This window comes from Leptonychotes weddellii, chromosome 15 (genome assembly GCF_054177405.1).
Source record: "Leptonychotes weddellii isolate Sample4059 chromosome 15, ASM5417740v2, whole genome shotgun sequence".
NCBI lineage: Eukaryota > Metazoa > Chordata > Mammalia > Carnivora > Phocidae > Leptonychotes > Leptonychotes weddellii.
The window spans coordinates 34085871-34109034 of record NC_138383.1 but is presented as its reverse complement, the minus strand read 5'-3'; the positions used below and the strand labels follow the sequence as shown (position 1 = coordinate 34109034).

The 23164-nt window shown below is 44.0% G+C and overlaps 1 protein-coding gene across 3 annotated transcripts in view; it reads right to left on the bottom strand.

The window, feature by feature from the left end:
* The window catches only part of MYO1D (myosin ID), a 319454-nt gene extending 297148 nt beyond the window's left edge, over nt 1–22306 (bottom strand). Inside the window, exon 1 of one of the 3 annotated variants that reach the window (XM_081805376.1) lies at nt 21905–22306. In XM_081805376.1, coding sequence (XP_081661502.1) covers nt 21905–21999 — 95 coding nt within the window. In that variant the 5' untranslated portion in view covers nt 22000–22306. The remainder of the gene's footprint in view (nt 1–21904) is intronic. The other 2 variants (XM_081805377.1, XM_081805375.1) reach the window with 2 other exon arrangements.
* Between the last annotated feature and the right edge of the window lie 858 nt (nt 22307–23164).

The following is a 23164-nucleotide window of genomic DNA, read 5'->3' as shown; positions in this document are numbered from 1 at the left end:
GGGGAGGGTATGTGCTCTGGTAAGCGCTGTGAATTGTGCAAGACTGCTGAATCTCAGATCTGTACCTCTGAAACAAATAATGCAATATATGTTAAGAAAAAAAGAAGAAGAAGAAGATAGCAGGAGGGGAAGAATGAAGGAGGGGAAATAGGAGGGGTAGATGAACGATGAGAGACGATGGACTCTGAAAAACAAACTGAGGGTTCTAGAGGGGAGGGGGGTGGGAGGATGGGTTAGCCTGGTGATGGGTATTGAGGAGGGCACATTCTTCATGGAGCACTGGGTGTTATGCACAAACAATGAATCATGAACACTACATCTAAAACTAATGATGTAATGTATGGGGATTAACATAAGAATAAAAAAATTTTTAAAAATTAAAAAATTTTAAAAAAAAATTTTTTTTTTTCCCAGAGTGTCTCGGAGGCTCGCTCAGTTGGTTAAGCGTCCGACTCTTGATCTCAGCCCAGGTCTTGATCTCAGGGTTGTGAGTTCAAGCCCCACTTGGCGTGGAGCCTACTTAATAAAAAGGGGAGGGGATTTTTTTTTCTACACAGCAAACCAATGTTCCAAGAATCAATATACGCAAGATAGTAAATTTAACAAGTAAGTTACTGAAATAATTAATAAATTCAACATTATGAAGTTGTGGTATCTGCCTTAAGTTTACATAGCTCTCTTGAGGTGATTTTTAAAGTATGCAAGTCTTTAACTTAATCTGTAAGAATTTTTCTCCCAACTTTTTTTTCTCATTCTGAGGCCCACGTTTGAAAGTCACCTTTAATATAGATACTGCTTTCAAATATACACACGAATTAGCTTAATTGCCTAAAAACAGAAAAAAAGTCAAATACTCTTTTTACTAGCAATGTCAACAACTGGAATTATACTGGAATCAGGCCAAACTAAGGAAAAATAGTAGCTCCTTTTCACTTCATGGAGACTTTCTTTTCTGTTCCTTCCAAACACATGCACTAGGTAACCCCTGAGAACTTTATTTATCAGAGTTATCATGAAGATCTAACTCATAAGAGGTTATAAAGAAACAAAAATGGATCCTGGCAGAGTGGAGACAATTGAAAATTTATGAAACTCTGAAAAACAGATCTCTCCCTTGCTTAACTATTCAAAATTCCTCATAAGTGAGTCACCCTCTTCTACAAAACAAAATTCCACCTGAAATAAACCTGAATGTGAAGAAGCTTGCACATCTAAGAAAATCAACTGCAGTTTTTTTTTGTTTTTTTTTTTCTGGCTTCAAGTAAGGAATCATTGATGAAGCCAACTGCAAACTACAAATAATAAAAAATAATTCTTCAAGATACACTATATGAAGTGTATACAGTAGTGACAGATTTAATTTTATTTGACAAACTAATGTTAGAATTCGTTTGCACTTCTTGTGCACAAACCAACTAAGCCAGTTAAGTAGAACCTGGGATTAAAAACACCCCATAAATGTACAATTTTTCAAGGCTTCTGAGACTCAAAGCAAAATGAAAAAGTAAGCTGAAGTAATAAACACAGGGTAAAGGCTGAATAGGCTGATAAAGGCTGTAACTACAGCTACAGAACACAGGAATTGGAGGGAGTTGGAATACTTTGCTGGGGGAGTGCATTGGCTGAATCCACAGGCTCCACTGAGTAGCAATCCTATGGTCTCTACTGGAGGCCAACGTGTAACATACACATGTGAATGTCACCTCTCATACACACATATATCCCATACTTAGCAGTTGCTCCTCCAGCCTCTGCAAATCCATCCATACCTTCAGCTGACATTAACAGAATTGTTGGTTAATCTTCATTGGTTAAAAGGAGTTTTATGATGCCATTCACAAGATTAAAGGACTTTCACCAACTCTTAATTGCTTGCTGGTTCCTACACTGTTTCCTCAATCATTTTTCAAAACACATTTCAAAGGACTTTCATCAACTCTTAATTGCTTGCTGATTTTTATACTATTTCCTCATTTTTAAACCTATTTCACTGAAGTATAACATGAACATAAAAGTGCACAAATAGACATTGGGGAGGGTATGTACTATGGTGAGTGCTGTGAATTGTGCAAGACTGTTGAATCACAGATCTGTACCTCTGAAACAAATAATACAATATATGTTAAGAAAAAAAAAAAAGAAGAAGATAGCAGGAGGGGAAGAATGAAGGGGGGGAAATCAGAGGGGGAGACGAACCATGAGAGACAATGGACTCTGAAAAACAAACTGAAGGTTCTAGAGGGGAGGGGGGTGGGAGGATGGGTTAGCCTGGTGATGGGTATTAAAGAGGGCACGTTCTGCATGGAGCACTGGGTGTTATGCACAAACAATGAATCATGGAACACTACATCAAAAACTAATGATGTAATGTATGGTGATTAACATAACAATAAAAAGGTGCACAAAATGTAAATGCACAATTTGATGAATTATCAAGGTGAACATACCTATGTGACAGCCCTGTGTCAAGACTATTACCAGCAGCCCCAGGTGCCCTCCTGTTGCCTCCTCCTAACCAGTTCTTCCTCGCCTCTCCAAAAATAGCCACTATCCTGACTTCTAACACCAGAGATTCCTGTTGCTTGTTTTTGAATTTTATATAGACAGAGCACAGGTTTTGTTTCATGGCTGGCTTCTTTCACTCGGTATTATGATTGTGAGTTAACTTAAACGCTGATGCATGTAGCTGTAGTTCGTTCACCTTTGTGGTTGTCTTGTTATTCTATCATATGAATACCACAATTTATTTCTCCATCCACCAGTGATGAAAATGTGTGTTCCTCCCCACGTTGGCCTCTTACTCCTTACTGCATTTTAGCATCTAACACAACACCTTCCTCTTATTTCTACACTGCAGGTCTAGAACTACTTTTTTTTTTCCTGCCAGCTTCATACCATTAAAAAAAAAAAAAAAATCTGTCAACTATTATAGACCAAAACAATTCTTCAGAACACAAACTAAACAGCACAAAAGGAGGTCATGTCAGAGTAAACAGTGCATGTGGTAAGTAATCAGCTCAGAGAAGTATGGCTCACACCCGCTGCCCCTGGGGCAGGTTGCAGAGCTAGCTTTCACTGCTTCAGGGCATATTCATTCTCCTGCGCTCATTCTCCCTTTACACCCATTTTTATGGGAGACGTCTCAGAACAAACGCATTATACAGACATCACTGCATTGAGCAGCTTTAAACAGAATATGAGTCGCCATCATTCCAAAAGTGCATGTGGACCTATTCACGGACCATGTTTTTTTGGAAATGGCCTGGACCACGCAGCTATGTTTTGGTCGGGGAGGCCGCCATGCATGGGCACACAAAGCCTTCTGATGTATGGCGGGGAGAGAGTGAGAGACAATTTAAACAAGCATGGGTGCCCCCTTCCTCTCCCCAGCCTGCCCACCACTGCTTCCCTCAATTCCAGCGCTTTGCTTCACATCCCCTCAGGGGTCTTTGCATTAGACTATCTCTTCCCTCAAACCTCCCTCTCTCCTGCCTCCTTCCCACCAGCATTTATTCATATTCAACTTCCCAGGCTTAAAAATAACAGAAAAGCAGGGATGCCTGCTGGCTCAGTCGGTGGAGCATGCAACTCTTGATCTCCGAGTTGTGAGTTCAAGCCCCACATTGGGTGTGGAGTCTACTTAAAATAAGAAAGAGGGGTGCCTGGGTGGCTCAGATGGTTAAGCATCCTACTTGATTTTGGCAGCTCAGGCCATGATCTCAGGATCATGAGATCAAGCCCTGTGCTCGGCTCCGCACTCAGCGGGGAGTCTGCTTGGGATTCTCTCTCCCTCTCCCTCCTCCCGCTCACTCACTCTCTCTCAAATAAATAAATCTTTGGAAGGAAGGAAGGCAAGCAAAAACCCATCTACAACCTCCTGTAGCTGTGGCCTCTCCTTCCCTCAGAGCAAACTTCTTGAAAGCTCTACCACCACTCACCGATTCTACCTCTTCACCCCCTCCCCACTCACTGTTCAACCCATTACAGCTGTTTTCCACCTCTACCCTTCAACTGAAACCATGCTCATTAAAGTCTCCAAAGCACTCCACAGTGCAGTATCTACCGGACTCCTCTTCCGTGACCTCTGGAGTGCTCACCTCCACTGCCCACACTCCTCTTCTCTTGACTTCTGTGATATCACACTCTGCTGTCTTCTTCCCACCTCCCTGGATGCTCCACCTCAGGTTCCTGTTAGCGTGCTTCTTCTCACTGTCCCTTAGATATAGATTTCCTCAGGGCTCAGTCCATGGCCCTTTACTCACTCTTTATGCTCTCTTTGATTATCTACACCTCACACACGGGTCCCATGGGCACCTCGATCTCAATGTGAGAGGCATTCTCCCTTCCCAATACTATTTTCAATATCGACACATGTAGCCAGTGCCCTCAGTCTCTATCAGTGCCCCTACTCCTTTCCATTGCAAGCAGTAGCAGGGCTAGGAGAAAGGGTATGGGCTTTGCTGTCATGCCCATGCCCAACTTTCACATTCAAAGTGCTTCTTAAATTAGCAATGTGACCTTGAGAAAATCATTTTCTCTCTCTGAATACGTTTCACATCCGTATAATGAGTATAACACCCACCTAGAGCTGAATGGATTAAAAGAGATGAATGAATGAATAAATTTAATTAATTAGAAACCATCTAACACAGTGCATTATGTCTCAGAGCTGTCCCAATCATCAGTTTTCTCCCCATTTTCCCTTTTGTGGAAGCTAGTCCTGTCTCCCTAACTATACTGAATTGAAAGCAGAGCTCTCCTCCAAACCTGTCAGACTCGTCTTCTCCTTGTCCCTGAACACATCATGACCATTCACAGAGGACCTCTGCAAGGAATGCTCTTCCCTGCTATTCTTATGTCATGCATACCTCAGTCTTACTCAAGCTCCAACACTCAGCCCCATCCCACACATTCAGAGAGGCCTTCCTTAATCCCCAAAGCTCACAGAAACATCCTCCTAGTCTGAACTGCACCATGTTGGTACCTACAACCTGGCATCTATTCTATACTACACTATGGGGGTCACACACTTTATTACGCCAATGTCCCTTTTACCCAATTACATCATGAACTTCTTGTAGGGAGTTAGATTGGGCCCTTAGTGTATAGTCTCTAGCAAACAGTTTTAAATAATATCTGTTGATTGGTATGAGAGGTCAATCTCCTTGGATCTGTAGTAACTGAAGGCATAAACATATTTTTTTTTTTCTTTTTTTAACAGAGATAGACAGCGTAAGTAGGCAGAGCGGCAGACAGAGGGAGAGGGAGAAGCAGGCTCTCCGCCAAGCAGGGAGCCCGATGCGGGGCTCGATCCCAGAACCCTGGGATCATGACCTGAGCCGAAGGCAGCCGCTTAACCGACTGAGCCACCCAGGCGCCCCGGCATAAACATATTTAATAAATTCAACTATTACTTTAAAATATAGAGAGAGACACCCAGAATCTTAGCATTTAGGGCTTCAGAGGCCATGTAAACCAATCTTCCAGGTGCATGAAACCCCTTTACAACAACCTTGGCGAGTGAACTTCCAACTTCTGTTTCAATAAATCCTCGTAACCAGAGACTCACTACATCCTTTGGGAACCCATTTGATGTCTAGGTAGAAGTTACTTTTTTTTTTTTTTCCAAACAATCTCAAACTTATAAAAAATTTTTTTTCAAGTACTTTCTTTCTTCCTGAACTACTTGACAGTGATTTGCTGACCTGTATTTCCTGCAAATAATGACATTCTCCCACACAACCACAACACAATCATCAAAATCAGGAAATTCAAGTATGATACAGTGTGATACATTTATTAACAATGAATTCTCAGACCCCATTCAAATTCCACCAAAGGTCTCAGTAATGTCCTATAGAGAAGAATCCAGTTCAGACTCATGCTTCACCCTTAGTTATGTCTCTTTACTCTCCTTTCTAGAATATTTCCTCAGTCTTCCCTTGATTTTCATTACCTTGATATTTCGGGAGATTAGTTTCTTTGTAGGCTGCCGTTCAACTTGAATTTGCCAGATGTTTGCTCTGCTTAGATTCAGGTTACGCATCTTCAGCAGGAATGTTACAGAAATGATGCTGTGTCCTTACTGCATCTATTCACATGGTATGTGATCTGATTTGTCCCATTACTGATGCTGTTCCTCTTGCTCATGTGATTAAGGCAGTGTCTGCCAGACTTCGCCGTAACAGTATTCTTTTTTTTTTTGCTATTCCTCATCGAAGTTCAAACCATTAATTTATTAGTTTATGTAAGCATGGACTCGTGGTTTCCTATTTCAGTTTGATGCTCAAACCGACCCAGATTTAGACAAGGGGAGCTCCTTCAAACTGGTTTCTAGATCTTCTTTGTATTTCCCACCAAGCTTGGAGGATTTCCTTGCTTTCTGGCACAGCAAGATGCCCCATGCTCATCTTGCTTCTTTTTGTTTTAATACAAGAAGGAATGCCACTCACCTCTTTGTTTAAAAAGGGGGGTATTATACAACTTAGTTCATTAAACATATCATACGTCATGGCATACTTTCTGGCCGATACATACACAGCCATTTTCTATCAGTGTGATCTAGGATATTCCACAGTGTGGAGGGACAGAAGCTCCTATGCCTGGGATGCTTCCAGACTCTGGCCTATGCACCTCTTCATCTAGCTGTTCATCTGTATCCCATATCATACTCTTTATTCTGAACTGGCAAACATAGTAAATGTTTCTTTGAGTTATGTGAGCCACTCTAGCAAATCAATCAAACCCTGAGGAAGGGGTCACGGGAACCTCTTATTTACAGCTGATGGGTCAGCAGCACAGGGGGCAGCCTGGACTTGGGGTTGGTGTCTGAAATGGAGGGCAGTCTTGTGGGACTAAGCCCTTAACCTTCGGGCTCTGACACTATGTCCATGTAGATAATACCAGATTTGTGCACATTAAATCTGTAAGACACGCCATTGGTGTCCACTGAGAACTAGAGAGCTGCTTGGTGGTATGGGAAAACACACCATAATTATCATGTCTTATGTGTGGTTCCTTCAGTCATTCCCCAATGACAGAGTTTCAAGTGCCCCCATCATACTGAGCATTTTTTCTGAACGAACACCATTCTGTCCACACAGCTTGTAAAAGAATATATAGGAGGCACTCTTGGTCACCTATCCAATATCCTATTCTGTCCCTAAAATTCATTCCTCCCTGAAAGAACAAGGAATCCAATTTTGCTTGGGTATCTACTCCCTTCCACATGGTCATGGGCCTCAGGAAAAATGAACTCTATCCTTAGCTCTTGACTATTCTAACTCGATCATGTTAACCACATTCCTCTGAGCCAGTGATGGGTTTAATAATGTGCATGTGAGCAAATGCTGACCAAGGAAATGTGAGGAAGTCTTCTAGAGGCTTCCTGAGAGAGAAGCACAAGACAAGCAGATGGCTCCCTCTCCTTCCTCCAGAAGTTACTGCATCTGAGTGGGATGTACAGAAGTGCTACAACGCTCTTCCCCCAGCCTGAGGACAAAACCAGCACAAAAAGAAAGGCAGGGCTGAGATAATCAGACCAGTGGAGCCAGAGGCTTTAAGGACGGAGCCAGAGGCTTTAAGGACCGGCCAGAGCCTCTCTTATCACTTCTGGTTGTGTGAGATAGTAAGTTTCCTTTTTGTTTAAAAGGTTTGTTCAGGTTTTCTTTTAGTTGCAGCCAACAGTATTCTAACTGATGCAAGGTGGTGTGGGAGCTCCTCACCCCTCCTGGAGAGGCAGAACTGAGCCAGAAAACTTCCAAGTCGACCCTTGCAGGTCAATGTGGATGCACAGCAAAGTCTATAAAACCCTCATCTTTGACACTCTTTCAATGTTATTTTGTATTTCTATTGTTGCCCCTCAGAGGAACTAGAGATTTACTTATTATTTACACTGTTAGCTTTTCCATTGTTTCAACCTGTTCAGATCATCTCAGGCAAGTATGTTTTATGTGCTTGATCACAAAGGAACTTAAAGAACTGCTACTTGATTCCGAAGGAATAGCGCTAAGAAGAGACGGAAAGCAGAATAAACATAGAGCTAGGATACAGGAGATTTCTGCTCCAGCAGTAACTGTGCCACTCGACTAGGGAAGAATCTTGGACAAATCACATACTGTCTGTGTTCCTAACTTCTTGTATCTTTACATCAGTGAGATAACCTCAAGGTTCCCCTTCTGGCATTAAATTCTATGACTCAGAGACTTCATGGCTCAGAATTCTTCTCCTGCTTGAAGCATAAAATCAGAAAAAAAAAGTCCCTGAAAACCACTTGCAGCCTATTAGTCATTATCAAGATTATTTCAAAAGCTCTGCTCTTGGGGCGCCTGGGTGGCTCAGTCGTTAAAGCATCTGCCTTCGGCTCAGGTCGGATCTCAGGGTCTTAGGATCGAGTCCCGTGTCGGGCTCCCCACTCAGCGGGGAGTCTGCTTCTCCCTCTTTCTCTGCCCCTCCCCTAGCTCTCTCTCTCTCAAATAAATAAAATCTTAAAAAAAAAAAAAAAAAAGCTCTGCCCTTGGGCTGCCTACTCCAAGAAACAGCTTTGTCAGACTACAGATCAAAATAGGACTGTATTTGTGTTTACTATCTCTTAAGGAAGGGTATAGAAAGCAATTGCCAACTCCACACTCTATTCCCCAATTTGACAAAAACAAACATTCAGAACCACCAGCCAGCAGAACCAGGGAATTCGGGCTGCTAAACTGAAGCAACCCAGATACTTCAAAGTAGTCTATCACCTGAAGTGATTGCAAGATGTGCAAAGCCCTTCAGTAGTTTCCAAGTGTATCCAAAGTCTGAATGTTTTTTTAAAAAATATGTTATTTATTTGACAGAGGGTGGGGGGAGCACAAGCAGGGGGAGTGGCAGGCAGAAGGAAAAGCAGGCTCCCTGCTCAATCCCAGGACCCTGGGATCATGACCCGAGCCAAAGGCAGACGCTTAAACCACTGAGTCACCCAGGCACCCCAAGTCTGAATCCTTCACTTCCCAAGGCCCTTTGCAAAGTGTGCTCCCTGACAGTGTTCCATCATCACCTGTCCCCCATCTGCCTGGAGACTCCAGCCGCACTGGATGCTCTTCAGTTTCTGAAACAAACCAAGCATCAGTCTGTCAACATCTCCCTCCCTCCCTCGTGATTCATTCTGCTCGCTTGTACTGCCCTATCTCTATCTCCCCACTCCACACCTGCCTCCCCCCGCCCCCCAACAGAGTCCTCATCCTTCTGATCTCAGTTAAACCCAACTTCCTCATAAAATGCCTTGTCTGCAGCACGCACCCACACCACACATATGCCACTGCCATTTTTCCGATGAGGGAACCCTGCTCCTGCCCTTCACAGCACTTATTATTATTATTCTTTAGTTGTTTACCAATTTCGTATGCCTCCCCTGCTGGTTTATCAGCTCTGTAGAAGAAGAAACCATGTCTGTCTGGATTGCCCCTGCATACCCCAAAAAGAATGACAAAAACATGGTTACTATCATACTTTCAAAGACAATTTAATAACATGGAAAAGTGCTTAAGTTACTATGTTATATGAAAAAACTATTTACAAGGTTATACCTTGCATAAGCATGAGTCCAAATTTCAAAATATATAAATTTATATATGTTCAAAATATTATAAAGAAATAGATATATATCAAGGCATTAACAAGGATGGCATGATTATACTTTTTTGAATGGAGAATCTGGTGACAGAAAGAAAAATAATATATAGTATGCTAACAATGGACAACCATAACCATAGGGTGAAACAGAAAACGTGTTGTCAGGATGAAGAATAAAGTAGCAACTAGCAAATAATTAATTGATTTAATAATCATAAGAGAACTAAGAACACTGTTTGGATACATGTGTTATTATACCAGTCAGTTCCCATTATGGTCGCGGCCCATTAGCTCCAACAGAACACAACTAGGGAGTGAAAAACCAGTAGCCTAAGAGAGTGGTTCCTAAGCTGGCTGGGCAGGAGAATCACCTGGGCATTAATGAGGCTTAATATATCAGAACCTCCAGAAGGTGTATATTTTAAAAGCTGTGTAATTCTCAGACAAGCTAAATTTGGGAACTACCAGCCTAGAATAAATCAAGAAGTTAAAGAAGAGGTTCCTTTTCAGTAAAGGTTTCAGATAAAACAGGAACCTAAGAAGCAGGGATGCAAACAGTAACAAACTCTGCCACCAGCAGCTGCCTATCACAAATCAATGAGCAATCATGAAATTCACATGGGGTGGAAAAATCCACTCATACTTTGATCAACCACATAAGTAATTCAAATACCAATGGCAGCAACACATTTCAGAGTAGCACCTTAGCTACTCAGAACTCAGCCTTGAGTTCTACCTGCCTTTCCAGTCAAACACACTGAAGCCATGAAAAAAAAATACCTCTGAGCAAAGAAGGGCAGATAAAAAGACAAAGGTCTCCAAACTCATGCCCTCCAATTGATACATCCAATTCAAACCCTCAATCTTCATCAGAACACATTAACTCTTTCCTTCTTTATAGGCCATTCTACAAGTGCATCCTGGAGAAGATTAGATATCAATTAAGAGGGAAGAGAGAATTCACAGAGAGAGAATTCAATGAAAGAAATGATAGAAACTTACCCATATACACTAAAAAGTTGAACTGCTTAGATCAATTTGGTGTGGAACAAAACACTACATGTATCTCAATAAATCCCAAAGGCATAAAAGCAATTGTTCATACCTATGATCATGATGATCTAAGTCGCAGAGAAAAAAAGTTAAATTTCCTTCTTTATATTCCACATAAGGAGGCAAAAATGAGAAAGCACTGACATTTGAACACCCTTGGTGTGTTAAGAACAACAACCCACCTGTTGTCTCATTTGATGAAATGACCTTGTAGTAGGGATCAGTCCCATTTTAAGACTACAGAGGCTGAGAGAACTGAAGTAAACTGAGGCAGAAGTAATACAGCATATAATACAGCCACGTTTAAATCTGGATAACTGAATTATTCCTTTGTTCATTATTTTATACTGCGTTGCCACTTTTTAAATCATTTTGGTTGGAAATACTTCTTTTTTTTTTTTCTTTTTTTTTTTAAAGTAGGCTCCATGACCAGCATGGAGTCCAATGCAGGTCTTGAACTCAAGACTCTGAGATCAAGACCTGAGCTGAGATCAAGAGTGGAAGACTTAACTGACTAAGTCACCTAGGCGCTCCTGGTTGGAAATATTTCTAATTGGGTATGTTTGCAAGGATAAAAGTCGTCTGGAAAATAATCACCTAGAACAGTGGTTTTCAAACTGTTTTTTTTAGATGTGATAGTATTTCCTTCCAAACAAAAATTCCTTGGAACCCCAATATATAAGAAGTAGAGCTGCTGTGTTGGAAGCAGCAGCAAGCAGGGGGCCTGAAGTCCTATTCCATCCCCACCTGGAATGGAAGACTGCTTCTCAGGCACCTCCATGGCCAGGGACACCACAGAATGCAGGTAAAAAAAAAAAAAAAATAGCACCTATCTAAATGGCCTTAGTCACTGGATCTGCTGTATAAAAGCATGTCCCTTAGAGATATTCAACAAAGATACAAAGCTATATAAAGGCATCACAATGCTGGTAAAAACAGTCAATTTGCTAAGGTAAGCAACAACAAAACACAGCTCAAGATCGAAGTACCAATGAATTATGTTTTCCTCTTATATGATGTTACGCTTCATATGTCTGAGTTCTACAAGTCTTTTAAAAGAAAAGAAGATGTCTATCATTTCGCAAAAATATTTTAGTGGGGTTTTTTCCCCCAAGAGTAATGATAGTTTCACTTTCCCATCTTCCCAAAGACTAGAGTCACAACAACAACAAAAAAATCAGATTATATAATTATATAAAATACAATACATAGTTCAGGCAGGAATCAAAGATGCAGAAATATATGCATTCATGTATTCGTTCATTTTTAGAGGGGAAAACATTTTGTCCTTAATGCCTGGCAATAAGCCTTCAGAGACAAAGAAGACTTTATCTTCCCTAAGATAAGGTCTTGCCCTCAGGACCTGGAGACTAGAATGGGGCACAAATATGATAGGACAGGTTGAAGGCAGTGAGAAACTCCTTGTAGTTGTACTTACTGACATTTACTCTACAGATCTGTTATTTTGAGGGTTGTTTTTTTTTTTTTTTTGGTAAAGATTTAATTATAAGGAACACAGGCTAGGATGGCAGAATCAGGCTAACTCAACCTCATTATTGAGGACTATTCTTATAATACATTTAAAATGACCTAGATGTCTATAAAAGCCAAAACTAAAACATGACCAATTTTAGGGTTATCCAAAATTAAATGTAAGCTTTTTTAAAACAGAGTTTGACTTTTTTTTTAATTGACTATAAAATTTTTCTTGACTTTATATTGAACACAAAGCAACAGTTTGAGATAGAGCCATTCGCAATCACCCTGACCCCACTACGGATGATCTTCTATTGTACAAGTTACTCAAAGCAGACTTTGTGGTCAGAGGGGGAAAAAAATTGTTTGAGTTTCTCTTGGTGTTTGCTTCATTGTTTTAGATGAAGCCATTTTTTGACTAATTCATTTGCTTCTAGCGCTTATGTGAACCTTGTGTATATAAGTGGTATTCTCCACACCCCACCCCCGCACCCAGGTCTCAGTAATACAGCTGTGGGAGATATATGGAGGAGAGGAATGAAAGCAAAGTTGTGTTTGTTCCTTGATATATTTTTCCATCTATTCCAGAAGTTTTGTTTTTTGTTTTGGTTTTTTTTAGAACTATGAATCGGCCTGTGTCTTTTTTGAAAAAAGCTATGTTCAGTCAGCAGTAAACAACCATTTTATTAAAGCAAAATAGCTTTACTAGAGTTAATCTAATTAATGTGAAATCCACTTCTATACTGTGCACCAAGGAGCAGAAATGTAAGGGAAATGAAGGAGGTCTTGTTCAGATGTAACAGTGACCAGTCCCACAAGAGCAGCTGTGCCTAGAATATAAATAGGGATATTTTCAGGGGTGAGGCTAGACAATTAGGAGAATGGAAGGTGGGCAAAGTACCAAGGAGGAACTAGATGATGCTCCTGAATCGCTTCTCCATCAACTGAAGTCACTTATCAGAGCCCTTTACTTTAAAATGGTCTACTTTCCACAGAAGTAGACCACTCTATTTCACCAAAATAGCCATGATTAGGTTCACAGGCTGGCTCACGAATGTCTCTTTAACCCACAATGGAATGACCATACACGCAGTCTGGGTGCTGAGTCTTGGAAGTTCTGTAATTAGACATAAGATAAAGGAAAAAAATTCCATTTCCTCTTCTAGGCCCAAAGATGAGCCACAGATAAATTTTTTCATTGAGCAAAGTTTTTCTCAGGAACCCTTCCTGCCATTAGAGCCTGCCTCCCAAAAATGAACTGAGCTCACACTATATCCGGCCCATCCCTTCCCTCCACCCCCACGATTTCAGCTCTCCATCCCACGTCTGCCTTATCCCTGAATAGTTATGTGCTGCAAAATTATTTCTCAGAAATGAAATTCTCCATCCCTCCTAACTGATCTCAACTAGGCATAAGAAAGAAAGGTTTGAGCAAATTGACACCAATGTAAGAGAAATCTTATCAACCTAACTCAATCTCCAGTTGGGAGAATTTGGGGGCAGCATAAGAAAGGAATGAAAAAAGTGCAGCAATGTGGCGGGGGGGGGCCAATATTCTGAGCAATGGAAGCTGGCTAGCAGCAGGGCCAGCCCATTCATGCTAAGAGTGGGTGGCGAGAGAGAAAAAAAGAAGGCCAGCACAGTAGGGGCCATGAGGCAGCAAGGCCCATGGAAAGGGTTGTTTCCAAGATGCCATTCCTCTACTTCCAACAAGGGTGTGCTTGCATTCTACCCCTTCCACAGAGCATGTCCTCCCTACTCCCAATCTTTCTCGCTTTCTGAATTCCCTCTGAGCTCTAGTGCCTAACACATGAGCGCTCAATTATACTGTGACCAGTACTCGCTTTTTAAAAAATATGTGGTTTGTTGATTCCTTCTCTCTAGGAAGCCCTTAAAACAACAGATTGTCTGCACTATCCATTTTTGGCTCAATTATATTCTACTTTATGTTGACCTAATTATGAAGGTATCTTTTACTCCCGATTCAGCTATCCCCCAAAGAGTGACTTTTTTTTTTTTTTAATATTTTATTTATTTGACAGAGAGAGACACAGCGAGAGAACGAACACAAGCAGGAGGAGTGGGAGAGGGAGAAGCAGGCTCCCGGCAGAGCAGGGAGCCGGATGCGGGGCTCGATCCCAGGACCCTGGGACCATGACCTGAGCCGAAGGCAGACGCTTAACGACTGAGCTACTCAGGCGCCCCCAAAGAGTGACTTTTTAAAAAAAGCAACCCTCATGAAAGTACCCACTACAGAGATAAGCACACAGCAAGAACTGAAGTAGCTGCTAGCTTTAAAGCCAGGAGGTTATACTAAAAATATATAAGGTCTATAATGCTAAGTGAAATAAGTCTGTCAGAGAAAGGCAAATACCATAGGATTACACTCATATGTGGAATTTAAGAAAGAAACAAAACAAAGGGAAAAAATAAGAGACAAATCAAAAAACAGACTCTTAATTACAGAGAACTGATGGTTACCAGAGGGGAGGTGGGTGGGGAGATGGGGGAAATAGGTGACGGGGATAAAGGAAGGCACTTGTCATGATGAGCACCAGGGGTTGTATGGAAGCATTGAACCACTATACTGTACACCTGAAAACTAATATTACACTGTATGTTAACTAGCTGAAATTAAGATAAAAACTTAAAATACATACATACACAAAGAATCTCTAATTAAGGAAATGAGTTACAGATTATTTTCATTTTATTTTATTTTTTTAGAGGCTCTACTTAAAGTTCATCACCCAGCTATAGCACCTGGGGATTTTGGGCAACAATGTCACCAACCTTTGTGAAAGCACAGAACAGTAGACATGAAGAATAAAATATTTTGGAATATTTAGAACTGATTTCCTTTTCCAAAAAGTTTAAAACTTTTGGAAACTAAACAGTGTACACCTGGAGGGAGCAGTATTATGGTACATTTAGAGAGATACTGATAGGGGGAACTGGGAATAGCAAGAGCACTTGGTCCACAGGCCAGGATTGAGAGAAGATTGAGAGGCGAGACACAGAGGACCACCTACTGAGGATCTACTCTGCTTCAGTCTTCCCAAAGACTGGAGTCCAAAGACTGGAGTCACAACACTGGAGTTGGGTACCATGCTGGGTGCTTTACAGGCGCTATAATCCAAGCTTCACAATAACACCCTCTTCACAAGTGAAGAAACCGAGGCTCAGGGAGGCTAAGTAACTTGTCCAAGGCCACATGGGTGTTAGTAAGTGGACAGAGACAGGATTAAGGTCCAGATCTGTTTATCTCCAATGCTCTTGCCCTCTCCACTAGGTAACCCCAACCCCATCTAGAATATTTTCATCTTTGCCCCCCAAATAAAACCAAAACAAATGGATCTGTCTTAATGAGGAAGGAAGATGTGAAAATAGCTAGCTATAGATCGGTTATGAAGTCAGGACAGGGAAGCAAGGTAATGTGGGAAGATTCAGGAAGACAGTTAACATTAGTAGAGACGGAATTGTGTACCGAGCACTGACCAGGCACTTTTTACACATCATGTGATTTCATCCTAATAACCCTAAAAAGCAGTCATTTTACATGTAAGGAAACTGAAACTTAGGGATGTTAACTTACCCTAGGTCATAATGCTAAAAAGAGTAAAAGCGAGGCTGGGATTTGAACTTGGGTCAGTCGGGTCTCAAAGCCCATGTGCTCTTTCCACTGCGCCCTGTGCCCTGAACAAGCAATGCTCTCCCAGTTCTTCTTCCCATAAATGCCAAAAACTAAAGTTTGGGTAACACTGTTCTATTAAGAGATCTAACCAGAAATTATATAGCAGTTGAACCGAAAGGAGCCTGCTTCCCACAGGAAATAAAACTATCATATTAACCAAGGAATTTAACAGACAAAAAGAGGCTTAGAATATATATTTTTAAATGCTGCAACCCTCTGAACCTATGTATGAACACAGCTGACATCCTTATAAGCCATGTCACTGAGGCTCATCAACAGGTGATCTACCCCACGGGGCTGGAGCTACTGTTGACAGCAAAGTTCCCCACCAGATGGACGTAGCCAGTGGCTGGGCAATGGCTCAATCCAGTCTCAACAGCCACCCGGCAATGGATGACAGAGAATTATCCTAAAACAGGACTAGTCCTTGAGATAGGGTCCTTTTTGCTGAGCTGGCTCAGACTTAGGTGGGAATGTCAACCAACAGTTCTCCACAGCAGGATAATTCCCAGTGCAGACAACTTACATGTGGACCATTAAATAAACACATTTCTATCTACACCAGATTCACCATCTTTTGTCTCCACGTTAAGCAAAAAAGTCAAAGCTTATCTCTTCCTGTAAAAGTAGAGCCCTTCAGACACTGCAATGAATCGCACCAGTAGCAGCTTTCCGAGGGCTCGATTCCACCCACATTTGGCTCTACTTGGGAGCTAAATGCAGCAGAAGTCTCCAGGGTCAACAAATGACCCTGAATAAAAATAGTCTTGGAAATCTGTCACAGAGTAGGAAAGGAAACAAGACGGCAGGGTGATTCACTCCAAATGGCAGTTCCAAAACCCAAATTCTCATTTTTGTCCCAATATGAAGCCAATGTGCAAAACAGGCACAGAGCAAACTGTCCTTTTCCGAAGGCCTCTAAAAGTGGTTGCCAAAGAATTTCACATGGAAGCCAAAAAGATTTAGTGTGCCATTCACCTCTCCTATAAATTTAACTGCAGCTACTTCTAACTAGAACTCTGAACCAACTGCAGAGTTACACTTGCTTTAAGACCACCCAGAGTACCTAAGGTTTTGCCCCAGGCAAGAAAGAGGGGCCCTTTGTCTCACCAAATTTTCCAAATGACCGAGCAGCCACAGGGAAAGAGTACAGAGGTGGCGTGGTGAGTGAATGAGTGAGTGAGTGAGTGAGTGTGTGTACGTGCCTGCGTAAGTAATGCTACAGCTCATTCCCCCCTTTCCCCGACATAGTTAAGCTGTATTAAAATAACTACAACATTTTGAGAAGATTGTATGCTTTTTTAAGTTAAGAATTCCACTGGTTGAAGATCAACCAACATTTGACTGTTTAGTGAACGCATTTAAAAATGTATTGAACACATAGGTGCCCAGCATGATAGGAAACACAAGGGGACCAGCGATGGGTTTGCTTCACCACTACCCACCTGCACTGTCCCCTTCCAAAGCCTATATCTAATTTGGCATTCACAATTTATACTCTTTTTCTTAAACATGGTTCCCCCCACCCCCACAACTGTAATGAGTTTTCAGGGCCACAAAACCTGGATCCACCTCTGGATGACGCTCTCTGTCTTTGAGGAGCTCACTACTGGGTGGGAAGGCAGGCATGCAGGTAACAACAACATGACCTGATACATTCTCTCTAACAGTGAGGACCAAGTGTCCATGTGTCCTGGGAGCACAGGTAAGAGTAGAATGAACCCTGACTCAGAGGACTGGGAAAGACTTCGCAGAACTGGTCTCAAAAGTTGAGTAAGAGTGACAAGCAGAGCATGTGAGCAGGAGGGAGGGAAGGAGGAGGACATTCCAGGGAATGAGAACAACTGAGGCCAGTGGTTCTCAACTGGAGACAATTGTGCACCCCCCCCCACCTCCCTGCAGGGGACATTTGGCAATATCTGCAAACATTTTCAGCTGTCATAAATGGGAGGAAAGTAGTGCTATTGGCATCTGGTGGGTAGAGGCCAGGGATGCTGCTAAAGATCCTACAACGCACAGGACAGCCCCCCAAAATAAAGAACTATCCACGCCCAAGTGTCAAGAGTGCTGCAGTTGAGAAGCCCTGGTCTAAGCAAAAGTGTAACAGACATGCTGTGTTAAGAAGTTGCCTGTGACTCTGGCAAACAGTGTTTCAAACGACTACTTTTATGGAAGAGAAAAAACAGTAAGGAAAGAGGGGAGGAAAAATTAAATTTCCAAGGAGCCAAGATACCAGGCTGAGCAGACGCCTTATTCTCAAAACAGGAACTATCACCAACAAAATTAGGAAACTGGACTCCTGGAAGCCTACGGGGCATTTCATTGCCCAGTGAAATGAAAAGCACATCTGTCTGGGATGCGGTCCTCGGCCAGGGCCCAGCCCTGAGCAGCGGTCTGCCTTCTCCCTTTTGCTCACAGGACTAAGTGGGGAGTGAGGAGCAGTTGCTCCATGCAGCTCGCGCTCACGGGATTCTCAATTCGAGAGAGGGTGCAAAGCTGCTGCTAAGGCTGGAAGGACTCAAGCACAGTGATGGCCCAGCAAAGGGTTCCAGGTCCCAAAAGTAAGGGGCTGCAAAGAAAGCAGAATATGTTGAGGACACTGTGGCCAGCGCTGCAAGTGGTCATTAGGGCTGTTGGAAGGACCCAGGCCTGACCATGAAGGCAAGAGGTGTCTATGCAGCAATCTTACTCCTGGGCACAGACCCATTAAAAATGCAGTGAGGAGCTCACCACCACCACCACCACCACCACCACCACCAAAAAAGGAAAAAGAATTAAATAGAACAGATCTCCCCCAGCAAGGGACTTCTAGGAGAGAAAGAAAGCAGCCTTCAAAATACTAGCAGTTTTTCATATAAGGGTAAGAAAGAGAAGTGTAACTCTTTCACAGATAATACTAACTCACACTAACCCACATCACCCCTTAAATCTTGCCTCATCCAGACTCACAGGTACAGACACACACCTACATCAATTTTTGAAAATAATAATAGTATGAGGAAAGTTACATCAACTGTAGCAAATGTCTAAAAATCAAGTGTTAGCTCCAAGAGGGGAAAAGGAGGCCAGCAGAGTAGCAAAGTAAAAAGATAATTCTAAATGAACATCATAAAAGCTTTAAAGATACAACTTTTTCCCTCTTTTTCTTCTTGCTCTACAAAAAGCGTTGTTCCAAGGAATGTATTATGTGCCCAGTGTTACGCTGGGAGCTGGTATCAGGAAAATTACAATCGGGTTTGGATGGCACATACCCCTGAAACCAGTGTTTTCTTCAGTACCTATGTCACCGACCACAAATGAAGAGGGCCGTGCAGAAGAGTGGGGGGGGAGGGAGGGGAGAGAGCAGAAGACAGGACCTTCCTGACAGAAGTGAGAGAAGGAGCCACAACCTGGGGAAGGCACGAATGATCGCGAATGATCGGGCTCATGCACACACATCCACGGAGAGATGAAACACGCAAATTCTGCCCATATACAACCATAAATTACACGCGCCTGGCCCAACCACCCATGTTCCAGGAGATAAAAACACTTCAACATCCAGAGCACTGGGACCTGCGGTGTTTCTAGTCACCTTTTGCAAAGTGAAACAAATGTTTCAAGGGTCGCAACAGCGTGAGCCCGGAAGCTCATCCAGCTAAACACTAAAACAGTCTGGAGGGATAACAGGGCAATAGGAAATCCAAACTATCAGAGAGAGGACTGCTTTCCACCTGGGTAATCAGGATTTAACAACTAAAGAGGGCAAGGGTATTGCTGCTACACTCTGCTGAGACTGTGTTTACGGCTACTGGGAACCTACTACTCCCAGCTTATAAGTAAACCATGAACAATCACTGAAAGATGTACATTGAGAATTGCAGCCAATTCTCAGGGTCGTCAAGTACACACACAGATACATGCGCATGTCTGAACGGCCAGGATCTTGACTGACTCACTGACTGGGTGTGAAGGTAGCCCCAGAAACCTGGGCATTAGCCAAGGGTCGTGCTAATGAGCTGGTGATTCCTCCCACAACTCCCCAACATCAACTCCTTCCCCTCCAGCAACTTAGTATGTTCACTACCACCCAAACAGAATCAGCTTTCATGCCTCCACTCCTCTGCGCATGCCACTGCATCCACTTGGAATGTTCTCCACCTAGACAAACCCTACCCATCCTTTGCAACTCATCTGAACCTCTCTCCTCGTGTTTATGAGCTAGCCTAAAGCACCTCGCCCTCTTCTGAACTCCAGAACAATTAGCGTGTACAATTTCTTGGCAACAAATCACCTAAGCTCTACAAAGCTTAACTCTTCTATTGTTTTCTTGATTTACTATTTAAATCAAGAGGAATTTCCACCTTTCTCCCTGTCTTGATTAGCACTGTCACCTCTTTGAGAGATAAGGATACATCTTATAGTTCTTGGGATCCTCCCACTTTACCTCCTAAATTACCTTGCACAATGTAGAACTAAACTGCAAGGTTAAGTTAGGCTCACTTTAATAATGTTTAAGATTCAAACCTCACACTTAGAGACTTTGGGACCAATAATATGTAAAAGCAGAAAAGAACGTAAGTGCTGAAAAATCTTGAAGATCCTCACTATTTTACAAATAGACACACAGACTGGTTCGAGGTCAGCTTGTAGTAGGCAGATGTAGAACTCAGAACTGCACCCCTGCTCCATACTCTGGGACATAGGGAAGCCTGGAGGAGAGAAGAAGACCCTATGGGGTTTGCAATTCCAAAGATTAAAAACTTTCTTTAAATTCTTAACTTAGGGGCGCCTGGGTGGCTCAGTCGTTGAGCGTCTGCCTTCGGCTCAGGTCATGATCCCAGAGTCCTGGGATTGAGCCCCGCCTCAGGCTCCCTGCTCGGCAGGAAGCCTGCTTCTCCCTCTCCCACTCCCGCTGCTTGTGTTCCCTCTCTCTTGTCTCTCTCTGTCAAAAAAATAAATAAAATCTTAAAAAAAAATTCTTAAGTTAAAACGAACAGAGGTAATTATTACTGAGAAGCAGAGTTAGTTAAGCACTCAAACCTAGATCATGATCTTCACTTTATAAGCTTATGGAGTGATATTTAGCTATAAACCTTACAAGAAATTGGGCTAGAACTTCCAGGAACCACCCCATGCCTCCAAACTCCGTTATTTTGAAACTCCATTTACTGTAATGTTTAACCAAAAAAAAAGTCAAAACTAAAGTTCTGTTTATTATACTCTATCAGGAGTGAAATAATCACATGTAGAGTTTCTAAAATAAATTCGTCTTGTAAGCCCATTTCGGGGCGTTGAGTTGTGACTACATTTTCAAGGATGTCAGTAACACAAGGGCTCCATCCATAACTCCTTGAAAAAAACTGAAACCATGAACGCCTTGTCAAATTCAGACAGTTTATCTTGGCACTGGCAAGCAGAGCAGTCTCTTCGATGTCTGGAAACGTGTCTAATTACGTTTAGAAAGTAACTAAAAAAATAGCCAGTGTCCTGGAACAGACAAGCTCAGGGATCACTACTCCATAGCATCCTGAATGACATGATGGAACCATGCCAGGAAAAAAAAAAAAATTGGAGAAAAAGAAAACCAAGTGCGAAACCAGGATGAGACCCGAATATCTCTACAAAACAACCCTCCCGTCTTCCCAGGGCCTTTGTGGCCGCCACACAACTCTCCCTGAAGTTTGCGTTTTCCTTTACTTTTGTTTCCATTAGGTCATCCGGCCCGCCCACATCACTTACCTGGGGCAGCGAGCTAGCTGGCCCTGCCCCAAGCGCTGCCTCCAGCCCGCACACCCCTCGCACCCCTCCCCCCCCGCGTCCGGACAGCACCCAGGACACCCGTCTCCCGAGGGCGCAGCCCTGGGGCTCGGCACGCCCCTTACCCTCCCAGGCAGCCGCACCCCGGGGCGTCCTCCCTCGGGAAGGCGCAACCACGGAGCTCCGGCGGGCCCCCGGACACTACCATCCGGCCGCACTCCAACCCTCGAGCTCGGCGCGCCCCTGACACCCCCAATCCCGCCGCACCGCAAGGGCGCCCCCTCTCGGGAAAGCGCAGGCTCCCGCCCGGGCGCACCGCCACTCCGCCCTCACCTGAGCCGAAGGTTGGTCATGAACTCGGGCATGGAGACGGTGTCCATCAGTACGAAGTCCGCCTTGCCGAACTCCAAGCTCTCCTGCTCGGCCATGGCGCCGGCGTGCGGGCTCAGGTGGGCGCAGACGGGCTCAGGTGGGCGCGCTCGGGCTGCGGGGGCCGGCGGGGGGGGCGCGCGCGGCGAGCTCGGGCGGGGCCGGGGCGGGGCCGCGGCGCGGAGCTGCGGGGTGTGCGGGGGCGCCGGGCACCGCTCGGCGGGTCTGGGCCGGACGGAGGCCGCCTCGCTGCTCCTCGGCGCGCTGTCGGCCGGCACGGCGCACCCGGCAGTTTCCGCTTTCCCGCGGCGGCTACCCGGAGCTGGGGGGGGGGACGGGACACCGAGACGGAGACGGCGGCGGCTGGTCCCGCCTTTGGCCTTGGTCTGGCCCCGGCCCCGCCCCGTCCCGGCTGGGCCTCTCCAGCTCCGCCCCGCCCCGCCCCGCCGACTGAGCAGCCCGCCCCCGTCGCGGAGCAGGCAGCCGCCTCCTCACCTGGGCGGCGCGCACGCGCGGGGCGGGCGGCGGGGGCGCGCGCCGGCCCGAGCCAGGTCGGCGGGGCGGCAGCGCCCCCTGGGGACGGGCGCTGGGATCTCAGGGAGGCGGTACGGAGGAGCGCGGACATAGGAGGGTGGGTGGAATCAGGTTTCCAGAATTGCCTGCTCCGTGGTGCTTGATGGCTGCAAGCTGAGTTACAGAAGTAGCTCGCAGAGCTTTTTGCGAGGATAATTCCATATGATTCTATCACCTTGCCGCGAAGCCCACTCCTGCTCCTCTGCTCACGTCCTCTCCATACTTGAAATGATGGTTCGCTCACAGACTGAGAGAGAGTAATAATAGCTAACACTTGGGGGACACTTAAAATGCCCAGAGTGTTTCTAAGCGCCTTAGGAAATTCAGGTTAACTTGCCACACCGCTAGCAAATGAGGAAGCTGCAGTTTCATCTAGGTCACTGGACTTAGAAGCCGCATGCCGGAATGCTTTCCTTCTTCAATGTTCCGTGGTCCGTCTTTCTGTTGCACTCATCTGAGCATGCCATCAAACATTACCTTATATTATTAATAAATTTTTAATATATGTATGTGTCACCTCCCTAGGATTATTGTAGGCTTCTTGAGCATGGGGCCATGTCCTAAATTTCTTCATATCCCAGTTGGCACCCACCAAGTAACTATCGTACTGCCTTGCACATGTAGACATGAAATCTGCACTGGTTCAATGGG